Genomic DNA, 12,534 nt, shown 5'->3' on the forward strand with positions numbered 1-12,534 from the left:
TTAGAATTACATGATATGCAGAGAGACGGGAGATGGAAAAGAAAAATATAACAAATGTGAAACATTGACTTTGATTTTGGAGTTTCTCATATTAATATTTACAAGAAATTCCTACTATTTTCAGAAAAACACGCTCTTCTGATGTGAAATAATATACTGAAAATATTATGATTAACAGGACTGAACAAAGCATTCTTATAAGAGAGCCTCAGAATAGGCATTTTTTCTTTTGCAAGAATTATGTAAGGTAAAATAGAAGTGTATCATATATATTTTTGGATTCTAGTCTGCCTTAGGTAATAAGTGTTGCTCTTGTAGTTTTAATGTAATGTAATGTAGATTTGGTAGATTCCCCAGGCTTTGATTTCGCTTCTATTAAATATCATTTACTGGCAGGAAAAACAACAATCAATTGATTTCCTTAACATATAACGGGCAGATGTAGACAGGTGCCTGGGATGGAAGATTTAGACACCTTTCAAGTTGCCAGAGTGACAAGTGATACATAGAGTCAGGTGATTTCTGAACATATTTAACAACTTTTCAAAGAACATTAAGCGTGTGTGTGCAAAAGTAGACTGAGTCACGGTCATGGAGGAGGGCATATGGGGAGAAGCAACAGGAAGGTATTCAGTGACCAGAGGGGAGGAAAGTGCACCCATGTTCAGGAGATGCCAACAGCATTTCCTGAATATGATGCCAACCACTTTGTTAATGAAGTATCCTAGATAGTATCCATGGCAAAATGCATATCAGAAGAAAATGAAAAACACTATTTTAAAATTTTGTAAAATGTAATTTAAGAATCTGGGACTTTGATAAAAAAAAAAAGTTAACTGTAAACTCCATCTTTGCTATGTATGTCCACTGTTAGTGTGAATCATGTAAAAATGGGAAAAATATAAGTTTATTTCAGAGACCTAAAGTAAAAAATCTTTCTATGTTGCAGTATCTCTAGCTGAAAGAATCAGTGAATTCTCAGCCAGGTATTTCATTTCCCCATTCTCCAACACATTTTTGTGGTGTGTGCACTGCTGTTTGCTAAGTGGATTAAGACTCTGAACATAGTATTTACTTTTATCTGAGCTGCATCAAGAATAGCTGGCCCCCTACCTGAAAGGAATGTCCCAATTAAATTACAAATGACATGTCCTAAATGTAAGACTGAATACTGTATTGCTTGAAACAAAGCATTCAACCCTTATTATTCTTTTTTTGCAAACTGGTATATGAGGACACCTAGTGGACAATTTTACAGAAAACCTTTTACAAACTGCCATCAAGTTTGTGTAAAACCATTAAAATAGAATGGGATGTGCCTTTCTATGACCAAAAGACCAAGTTTGACTGACTTCACTAAATAGGAATTACTCAGCCAAATTATGTCATCTCTTTGTCAAAGAACAGTAAATTTGCATCGTGCTTTATTCAATGTTTAAGGTTAATTTTATAAAACTCTCTTTCCTCACTAGGCATTCTCATATTTTTTTGTACCCAGACCTTAAGACAACAACCATAGAAGAAAAAATTCAATAGGAATCTTCTGAGGAAGATACACTGATGTGAACTGTAGAAATGAGAAACAATGTCTAGGGACGTATTCTCATCTCCACATACAGAGATTAAAGCATTCAGGTCCTTTGAGTACTATTGTAGTTGGCTTCATATGAGTCAACATACAGTAAGTCTCAGATCTAAATGGCTTTTAAGAATTCAGTTTGAACCTAGCCATAAAGTTGTATGATATTCTTTTCTGATGCTTCTTCCTTTCAAGAATGCTTCATGTGTAAATAAAATTGTGGGCACTGTAAAATACAGTCCCTTAGGTTGTAGGGACAGTATTAATTGTCTCTATAACTTTAAAGCGGGGTCAACCTAATTAATTGCTTCTATTTGATCAGAAAATATTTTCAGAGATTTAAGAATTTGGGAATGTCCATGTGGTCAAGAGAAATTTGTTTAAAATATAAGTGCAAAATAAGAAAGCCTGTTTTATTCAAGCATTCTACTTCTCTGCAAGTTTATCTGAACATAAATCACTTTGAATGGTGTGATATTTACACTCAGTACATTTATTTAGAAATGTAAGGCATGACAAGAGGGGAAAACCAGAATTGGAGTCGTGACAGGGAAAGAAAATAGAGCTCTAGCAAGAAAACTGTATTTGTCCAAAGGGCAAATAACAACAAATACATGACCAAGTAATCATCCAGATGCTAAACTTGATATAGTTGTAACAGATTGTTATCATTTTGTTGACCTTTAGCTTGTTTGGAATGCAGCTATCATATACCTTTGATTGAAGATCAGTACACTCCTATCTGGGATGGTGATCCTCTTCCACCGAGCGCACAGCTTCGGGAGGGACGCACATGGAGCGGTGAGGAAGGGACACCCGCCTACCCAGCCAAATCAGCAGAATCAACCTTGGCAATCAACGGTGTGACCGATATCGCAGCCAGATCGCCCTCACATCCATTTGTTGACCTTATCATTTTCCACTGTCTTTATTGTTAAGAGCAATGTGTACTACTGACTTATTTTTGAAAGTTAATTATATACCCATTGGCATATAGGTAGCCGTTGATTTACGACAACTGAGTCCAAAATCAATGTTGTTAAATGAGACATTTGTGTGTGTTTTGCTCATTTTACAAGTTTTCTTACTAGTTTTTAAGTGAATCACTGCAGTCAGTAAGTTAGTAACTTGGTTGCTAAGTGAATCCAGCTTCCCCATTGACTTTGTCAGGTTGTAAAAGGGGAATCACATGACTCTGGGACACAACAAAGGTTATGAATATGAACCAGTTGTCAAGCAGCTGAATTTTGGTCACATGATTATAGGAAAGCTGCAAAGGTTGTACATGGCCATTAAGACACATTTCCCAGTGCCATTGTAACTTTGAGCAGTCACGAAAGAATTGGTGTAAATCGAGGACTACCCATACTAAATGCAAGCTCAGATTCATCAGAGAATGACTTCCACTAAATTCAGTAGGAATTACGTCTGGATAGACCCCTTAAGCATTTGCTAGAATTGATTCATTGCTAAGACACTCACTAAACTCCCGAGAGTGGTTTTCAAGCGACAGATTGTCGCAAAGGTGCTTTTTCAGAAGGCAACTGGACTTTTTTGTTTTTCTTTGAAGATGTTTCACTTGTCATCCAAGAAGCTTCTTCAGCTCTGACAGGATAGGGGTGAACAGAAGGATTTATATTCCTTGCAGACAGCTGGTCATTTGCATCCTTTTAGAGCATGAGTGTCAAGCTCATGTTGTCACGTGGTCACATAACATATCAGGACTTTCCCCCCTTGCTAAACCGGCATGGCCAGCACGTGAGCATCTGGCCTGAGTTTGACATCCCTGTTTTAGAGGGTCGTTGAAGAGGAGGTTTATCTGTATCCACCATGACCTGGATGGCTGAAAATCTCTGCAGACTTTTACCTATCCACTTTGGGAATAATACCCTTTGAATGGTGTGGGAGTATGAACGGATTTCGAGAGAAAGGAAAATTTTGCAGGGTACAGGAACCAGGAGCACCACCCAGGTGATCCTGAGGACACAGATAAACCTCCAGGTGGTCTCATGACTCTAAAAAGAATGCAAATGACCAGCTGTCCGCAAGGAGTATAAATCATTCTGTTCCCCTCCATCCAGCTAAGAGCTTTAAAGGCTCCTTGGATGAAACGTCTTCAAAAGGAAAAACAATAGTCCAGTTGCCTTCTGAAAAAGTACCTTTGGGATGACTGAGAACCTCCATAGACTTTAAGCAATGACAGCCGCTAGAATTAAGCAGTACCGAGCCAGGCGTGACGCGGCTAGAACGCCTCCCACTTCTCGACGGCGCCTACGTGACGTCCAAAACAGAGCCGCTTTCAAGGCTTCTCCAAAATGGCCGATCTTTCCGAGGGGGAGACGACGGCACACGGGCATGCGCACGCCACAGCCCCGCCCAACTACACCGCGCATGCTCGGCTAGGTCCGTACAGACGCTCCCAGGATGGCAGGCGTTCAGTAGCGGAGGGGCGGGGAATGAGGCGGACGTGGACGAGTTGACAGGAGCGCGTAGGAGGCGGCGCCGGCCTTGCCTGTCACAGGTTCCCGGGGTCGGTCGGGTTTCAAGATGATTCCCACGGAGGAGGCGTCCGCCCGGAGGAGGGAAATAGAAGGAAAGCTCAAGCAGGTGGGCGGGTGGTTACGCCGGCTCTTCGGAGACTCTCCCCGGTATCAGGCTTAAAATCCTTCCCCTCGCCCGGGCTTGGCCTTTTCCTACCTCCCTGTCGCTCCCCGGGCGCTGCCTTGACATCTGGCGCCGGGGTCTTGGGGTCCCTCTAAGATAGTAGGGAAACCCTCTACCTCTCGTGGCGGAATTAGCAGCCCCCTGACCCATCAACTCGCCAATCAAATCACTTCTTGGCTGGTTCGTGTCAGTGTGCTGCCTACACTCAAGAAAAGGAAATTCACACATCATGGTCCAGTTAATGGTGAATTAAATATTGGTCCAAAAAGGATGATGTTAAAGAATTGGGCTTGCAGGTTCTTCCAGTAGTGGCCTCTCTTTAAATATGAGCCATCCCTGCAGAGGATGCACTTAAGGATGCACTGAAATAGGACAAGTGACACTTGTGACTGGTTGATTTATGGGCATGATTTAAATGTGGGCCTTTTTTTCCTTTTCCCTTTGCAATCTGCAAGTAAAATGTAGTGGGTTGCGGATGGGAAAATGCAAGCCAGTTTGGTCCAGTGGTTGAGGCATCAGGCTAGAAAATGGGAGAGTTCCACTTCAAGTCTCCCTTTAGCCATGAGAGCCAGCTGAGTGACTTTGGGTCAGTCTCTCCCTCTCCCTCTCCCCCTCCTTCCCTCTCCCTCCCCCTCCCTCCCTCCCTCCCCATTGCACAGGATGGCTGTGGGGAAACTAGGAGGAGGGAGGTGTGTTGGATATGTTCACCACCTTGAGATATATTTGTAAAAATAATAAAGATGGGATACAAATAAAAAATAAATAAAAGGATGATTTTAAAGGAATTGTGGTCCTGGGCATGATGGAAGGCTTTTCAAAATGCCATTTTAATATCACTGCATCACAAAAAGGTGGCAAACCTAGTGGGACAATATGTTAGCAGCATTACATTGCTGAGTTTAAACATTTTATTAGATTATAGAATAAAATACAAATGCAAATAGGAAGATACTGGGGGAGGGGAAAGATGTGAGGGGGGATGGGAAAAGAAAAAAAAAACATTGATACATAATGTAAGAAAATGTTGCTGTGGAACAATGTTTTGACAACACCTGTGTCTTTAGCCTTGACTGTCTCACCAAATTCTTTGTTGCCCTCTGAGTGATTGAATGAAACCACAACAGAAGTCCTTTAGAGTGAAATGCAGTTGAAATACAACTCATTTGTATTTCATCACATAACTTCAGAGAAGTGGTTGATATTTTTGAACCTGAATTTGCTAGTTTGACAGTAAATGAACTTTTAATCTGAATAACATAAGGTTCTGTTTGTTGATAGAATGTGTGATTTAGCATTGTGAATCAGTATGTCTTGGAAGGAATTGCATTCTACTTGAAAGGTCAGATTAGCACAATACTTCTTGATAAAAATGCTGTCCCAGCATCTTTGGATGGTGATTATGAAAGTGACAACTACAGTAAACAATGTGAATATACCACATTAAGACTATTGAAGCGCATTGTTGGCAAGGCTATCTTTGAAGAGAATCATTTCAGTTGATTTAAAATGTGGCAGCTAAGATTGTTAACTGGTTTACCTGGTTTCCAGTTGGTTTTCAGGTTCAGTTCAAGTGTTGGCCTTAATTTTTAAACCTTTAAAATGATTTGGACTTGGGTTATCAAGAAGTTTGACCAGTTTCTTTACAAAGATTTCCTGATTTGTGGAAGGGCCGCTTTTGAGAGTATACTCATTTACAGAGATCTATTTATGGAGATCCATAGAAAAGGGTTCTTCTGTATCAATTCCTAAGTATAGAATGCTTTTCCTTCCAAGCTGTAATTTGTACTACCTTTTTTTTACTTCAAAAAAAAAAAGCTTGCCAATTTCTCCAGAATGTTGGAAATCACTTCCTGATACCTTCAGGTATCAGAAACAGTTTGTTTTGATAGAGGAGTTTGCTGGTTCTTCTATTCACCTGCCCCCCTCCCCCCCCAAAGTTATAAAGAGAACTTGTTGGTTTTTAAATGATTATTTTAAAATTATATTCATATACAGTAGATTCAGGGTAGAATTTAGCTAGTAAACTCTGATGTGATATTTAAAGTAAAAGCATGCTAATCAGTAACCAGATTGGTGGCCAAGTGATAAGAATTTCTACTTTCCCTCTGAATAGCGTTACATTGTTTGACAATTAAATATTGTTGGGAACTTACATTAATTTTACATTCTGAAATTATTTATTTTGGTGATTGTATGTCCCCCCACCTTTTTTTGTAACATTAGGAAGAAGAAACATTGTCCTTCATTAGAGAAAGTTTAGAAAAAAGTGATCAGCTGACAAGAAATATGGTAAGCTTATATAATTTATGCTTTTTGGTGCAACCTGAAATCATCCCAGTAAGCGCCTCCCACATTTCATGTTGACAGAATTTAAAGGCTTCAATGTAATATAAATTTTAATCTTTCCCTGTTTTTGCTGTGAATATTATCTTCTCTGAAGAAAATCTCAGAACCTTGATAATAATTCCAAAATAAAGATCATTTGCTTTCATAAAGCATGCTGAACCTTTTCTAGCATGGCTACTTTATACATTTTGAATTCTATTGCTTTATTTGATAGAACTGCAAATTAAAAGATAGTAGTGAAAATGGTTGAAGAAAATGGTCTCAGTTGCCTAAAACTGATTTATTCTGACTTTTTTTGCTTAGGTTTCAATACTTTCGTCCTTTGAAAGCCGTTTGATGAAGCTGGAGAACTCAATTATCCCTGTACATAAACAAACTGAAAATCTTCAGCGTCTTCAGGAGAATGTGGAGAAGACTCTCTTTTGTTTGGATCACATTATAAGTTACTACCATGTAGCAAACAACACAGAGAAGATAATAAAGGAAGGGTAAGTTGATACATGATAACATTGATCTTCTTTAAAAGCTCAATTTTCTTCCAAACAGAATAATTTCACTTGGTTTGAAAAGTGGCTGAATCAAAACAATACTTTCCAATATGGAATCTCCCCTGATGTGTGAATTTTTAACTAGCACATCTGTTCTTAAGAATTCTGGAAGTTGAATTCCATATATCTAGAATTTGTCAATGTGAGAAAACATTGCAATGGAATATCGTGTGGAAACCTAGCAAAAAAGTCAAAAAAATCCTAACAAAATAAATGGAATAGATGAATGGATGGATGGATGGATAGATGATAGATGATAGATGATAGATAGATCATAAATAAATAAATACTGATACTCAGCATCATTTTTATTCCCCAAGGATGCCTTTGCATAGGTTCCAGAAGTATTCTTAGAAAATCACAATGGGAGGTTGTGAGAAATTGCTATATTTGGTAGCGAATGTACTTGCTTAGCACAGAACACCTTTGGAATCTTGAGGATATAAACAATAAGCAGTCTTGCCTGTTTGCCTTCTCATAGAGGACAGCTTTGTGTCTGGCCATGTCCACTGTGGCAATCATTTTGTGATAGCTCCCATACCATACTATCAAATAAACTGAGTAGTGGGATATATAGTATATAAATAAATAAAGTAACTTTCAAAAAAACTTACCCTCTGACAAAAATGTCCATTCCCCTCCTTATATCTCTACCAGTAACTATGACAGTGTTTCAAAGGGAACTTGTCAACTGAAACTTCTGAACTAACAGTTGATGGTGAACCAAAGGTCCAGTTCTGGTTAATGACAGCAGGGTTTTCTGAGGGGGAAATAAACATAATTATTTTCTAGTCTTCAGGGGAAAATAGTAAAAAAAACTTTATACTGTATAGTTTTGTAGCAATCAGTTGTCTGATGACCTTTCTTCCTGAACTACTTTTTCCCCATTATAGTCCTACAGGGAGACTGGAAGAATATTTAGGCTGCATGGCTAAAATCCAGAAGGCTGTGGAATATTTTCAAGATAACAACCCTGATAGTCCAGAACTCAATAGAGTGGTATGTATTTGAATATGAACATAAATGAGTCCTGCCAAACCACCATCTGTTCCAACTGCAGACGGTTCCATGTCTACTTTAAAAGCAGCTCATATTTGCCCACAGCCCCTGATCACATTCAAATCAAGCAGGTTTAGGGTAGTGGTGTCCATGCTTCTGACTCTGAGACATGCCAATCATTTCAACCAAACACAGCCAGTCACTGAACAGAGAAAACTCTCCCCTCCCCTTTCTGTCACACGCACACGCTGTCTCTCTCACCAGGCCATTTATTTCTTCACAAGTATTTGTAAATATTGAAGGGGAGGGCTTGCAAAGCAGAGTTTTGAGGGAATAACAACTCCCTAAGAAGTCGTCTCTGCGTGATGCCTATTCTTCTTACAAATGCATTATCCATAGACTCAAACTTAGTGAGAATCTCATGCTGACAAAGATGCACTCAACTGGATTGAGTGAAATGGAATTAGGATTGCAACTGGAAGACCATCCAATGAGAAAGAAAACATTCATGACTGTGATGTGATCTTGTTAGAACACAAGTTTCATCTGTATTTGAAGTAAGGGAAGAGGGGGAAAACTGGCTTTTCAAGGGTTGAAAGGAACTATAGTGTTGCTTTTTGAAACAGATCACTAGTGGTTTGCCTTGATATCCTGTGACCTTTGCTGGTTTATGTTTAGTTGAGACACTGAAAAATCATTGAGGGATAAAATGGAGTTACATTTTTATTTCTTGCCATGTTTTCTTCAATGGGAAACAAATATTTGTGAGCCAGAATGTCTGAATGTCATGGTCCAGAAGAACATGATAACTGCAAATCCAGTGTTTGTGTCCTTTACAAAAGGGGTCATTATCCAACTTTCAATTTTCCCCCCAAACCTTGAGATGTTGTTTTAAAGTTGAGACACCCAAGCTTTTTAAATAGGAACTATTGCTGAACTATGTGCAGTATTTGGTTTTGTAAAAAAAAATAAAAAATAAACGATACCCTTTTCTTGCTTGTGTGGTTTGAGCCCATGTTTATGATTTGGGCAACAATACAAATAATATGTTATTTTATCCCTTCACACTGTAATATATAGCTGTAATCTTTTTTAAAAAAATTGTGTTGCCTCATCCAGAAATTGCTTTTTGAGAGGGGGAAGGAATCGTTGGAATCTGAATTTCGTAGCCTTATGACCCGAAATTCTAAACCAGTTCCACCAATCCTTATCCTGGATCTTATCACTTTGGATGATGACTTAAAGACTCAAGAAGATGTGTCCTTAGAACACCTACCTGAGAGTGTCCTACAGGACATTGTCCGTATTTCTGGTTGGCTAGTGGAGTATGGAAGGAATCATGGTAAGTTGATTTTAGGAATTGCCTATGTTCTAAGCTTCTGCCTGACACATTTTAGTTAGCAAGGCTTTTATCAGGTACTTAAGTTTTGCCTTCCTATTTCTGTGTTGAGTGATTTTATCTTGTACTTTGTTTTATTATTTTATTCTTATTTTAGCCATTTTGGCTGTTTATGAACTGCTTTTGGGACACTGTACAAACAAATGAAATTCACATTTACACTAAGCCAGCAATGGCCCTAATGTACTTCAGTGAGACATTTAAAAAGTGCCCTTTTGCCTATGCACTCATTAGATTCCTGAATAATGTAGTTCTCATGCATCTTTAAATTTATGGCACAAAAATATGTTTCAAACGTATGGTAACAAGCAAATCATAGGAAGCAAATTAAAAGTCTGGATTATAAAGTGTGAAAAATTAATAGAATGTGGCATGTATTCAATATATATAATAATACATTACATATACTATATGTATTCTATTTAGAATACATACACGGAATGTATTATTTCTTTATTTTTTCCAAAAGTTTCATGTCAAAAATTGAAGGCTGTTAGTTAGATATCATTGTTGGGCTCAGTTGGGATATTACTTAGATATCATAGAGTTGGGGACTACATGAACAAATATTCTTCATCTTAACTAGCCTCTAATAATAGCTTACAGTTCTTCCATAAGTCAGCTCTGTAATTTCTGTGATATTATCTACCTTCTTTACCTGTTGTCTTCCCTTTCTTCTTTGTTCAACTTTGCAAAGCTCAGTCATTTTTTCTAGTCTCATCTTCCTCTCACATCATATGTACAATGTACAGGTAGTCCTTAACTTACAACAGTTTGTTTAGTGATCGTTTAAAGTTATAATGGCACTGAAAAAAGTGACTATTTTTCACACTTATGACCATTGCGGCATCCCTATGGTCACGTGATTTACATTCGGATGCTTGACAACTGGTTCATACCGTGCTTCCCCAAAAATAAGACAGGGTCTTATTTTCATTTGACCCCAAAAATATGGCTTGGGCCTTATTATCAGGGGAGGGCTTATTGTTTTGGGGTTGCCGGGCGGCTGCTCTCTTGCAAGCGGGCTCCCAAAGAGCCGGGCACAGCTCAGGGGTGAACGGTTGTGTTGCGCTGTTGCAGCAGTGCAACACAGCAGCCATGAGTGACCATGCTCACAAGCAGCTGCCCAGCAAACCCCCTTTCCAGCTGGGCACAGGCTTCCATCCTTCCGAGGTGGGTAAAATGAGGACCCAGATTGTTGGGGGCAATACGCTGATTCTGTAAAACTGCTTAGAGAGGGTTATAAAGCACTGTGAAGCATGGTATAGAAGTCTAAGTGCTTATTACTATTTTGTCATCTGGCAAAGCTGATTCTCTTATTCTGGTAAATGAAGCTTTTATCTGTAAGTATCTAATTTTAATGCACCAGTCAGAATGCTAACATTTATTGAAATCTAGAAGTTGAATTGAACCTGGTTCAGATTCCATATGTGGATTTTTTTTCTGAACTGAAGCTACTTTGACTTTTAACATTGCCTGGAAAAGGAAAGCAATTGGCTGTCTACATAGATTGCTGTGGTTCTAAGCATGGCACCGAAATCTATTGTTTGAACTGGCTATATATTGTCAACGTGTTTTTCACTTTCAGTGTAAAAATATAAGTGACTTATCCGGAAGATTGCTAGGATAAAAGAGATGAAAACAGTAAAAGAATCTGATTTTCAAAAGGCAGATTTTTTGGTGAATGTAAGCACATGTTCCAGAACTTAAACCTATTTTTTTTTTTCAAAAGAAAAGATATTTGGGAAGAGGAATTCTAGTCTGAAGAAACCACCTTAGCCTATTCTTATTTGGGCCAGTCACTCTCTCTCAGCCCAACTTATTTTACAAATTGGTTGAAGTGGTTAAAAAAAGCTAGAGAAAGAAAGCACTGAGTTTGTTTCCTTGAGTCCTTGAATGAAGAGGATTTAACAAATAAGTAAAAAATACTTAACTGTTTCTTCTTTTTCCATTCTAAATTTCCTTTCTTAAGGCTTTTATATTTTATTTTATAAACACAATGGCTGAATACACACATAATTTTGGTCCCAGTATCATACCTGTGCATGTGCAGAAATGCCTGGCAATATCTATCAAACTTCCTGTCTTACTTGCATGTATTTTTGATCATTTTAATTAAAATAGCAAATGGGAAATGAGCATGGTGAAATAAGCTTCAAGCACAAATGTTATTTTCCAAGCTCCCACAATTATTGTAAAGATATTAATTTGTTTAGACATGCTCCTTGTTGTGCTTCTGGGAAATGGATGTATTTTAATTACCCATGCTCAACATAGCAGTCATTTTGAAAAGCGTTTTATAACTGTCAAAACTCTACTGTCTCAAAGATGTTTGAATAATTCTACGCTAAATTATAAATCTTAGTTACAATAGTTGGCTCCACAAAACAAATCAGATTAAAACTAAAGAACTTTATAGCTTGGAAATGGCTTGAATTCTAGTAACTGCTGGAATTGTGCAACATTCCCCTACATGTAATTTTTAGCTTGCTTTAAATTCTAATGTAGATTTTAAGAAATGCTCAAGACATTTATTTATTGAACAAAAATTAAAGTAATACCAATAATGCAGATGATTTAAAATGTGATATGAGAAACTATGCTCATTTCAGTTTTAGCCTCTTTTGCATTCCCCTACGCTAACCCAAGTGAGGAAATGAGTATAGTTCAGAAGTTCCTATCAAAATCAAAGAAATCTTTCATTGTTTCCTTTTTTCCCTAGAATAATAGCCGAAATAATACATTATTTTTGCTAGCAGAAATAATTTATTTGCTTCTTCTGGGGACATTCATGAGCTTTGCATGCTTTCTTGACATCAGCCGCTTACCTTTCTCTGTTCTCAGCAGTCCAGCAACAAGAACCACAGGAACAGTTGATATCTTCAAGTCCAGTCTGGAGTGAGTAGGAGAGAGGGAAGCTTGGGAAGTTGGGAATTTCTTGGAGAAAATAGGAAGGAGTAAATGGAAGAGGATTCAGATCTCCAGAGCAGTTTTCTACA

At 38.1% G+C, this 12,534-nt stretch overlaps 1 protein-coding gene across 8 annotated transcripts in view; it reads left to right on the forward strand.

The window, feature by feature from the left end:
- Positions 1-4,031: 4,031 nt before the first annotated feature.
- EXOC7 (exocyst complex component 7) overlaps positions 4,032-12,534 on the forward strand; it is a 43,446-nt gene continuing 34,943 nt past the window's right edge. For all 8 annotated transcript variants that reach the window (XM_087709901.1, XM_087709902.1, XM_087709895.1 and 5 more), the window contains exons 1-5: positions 4,032-4,186; positions 6,467-6,532; positions 6,893-7,077; positions 8,031-8,136; positions 9,256-9,478. In XM_087709901.1, the coding sequence (XP_087566027.1) occupies positions 4,127-4,186; positions 6,467-6,532; positions 6,893-7,077; positions 8,031-8,136; positions 9,256-9,478 (640 nt within the window). In that variant the 5' untranslated portion in view covers positions 4,032-4,126. The remainder of the gene's footprint in view (positions 4,187-6,466; positions 6,533-6,892; positions 7,078-8,030; positions 8,137-9,255; positions 9,479-12,534) is intronic.

Source organism: Thamnophis sirtalis, unplaced genomic scaffold (assembly GCF_051295495.1).
Source record: "Thamnophis sirtalis isolate CommonGarterSnake01/CBP01778 unplaced genomic scaffold, rThaSir2_p1.2 scaffold_3, whole genome shotgun sequence".
In the NCBI taxonomy this organism is placed as follows: domain Eukaryota; kingdom Metazoa; phylum Chordata; class Lepidosauria; order Squamata; family Natricidae; genus Thamnophis; species Thamnophis sirtalis.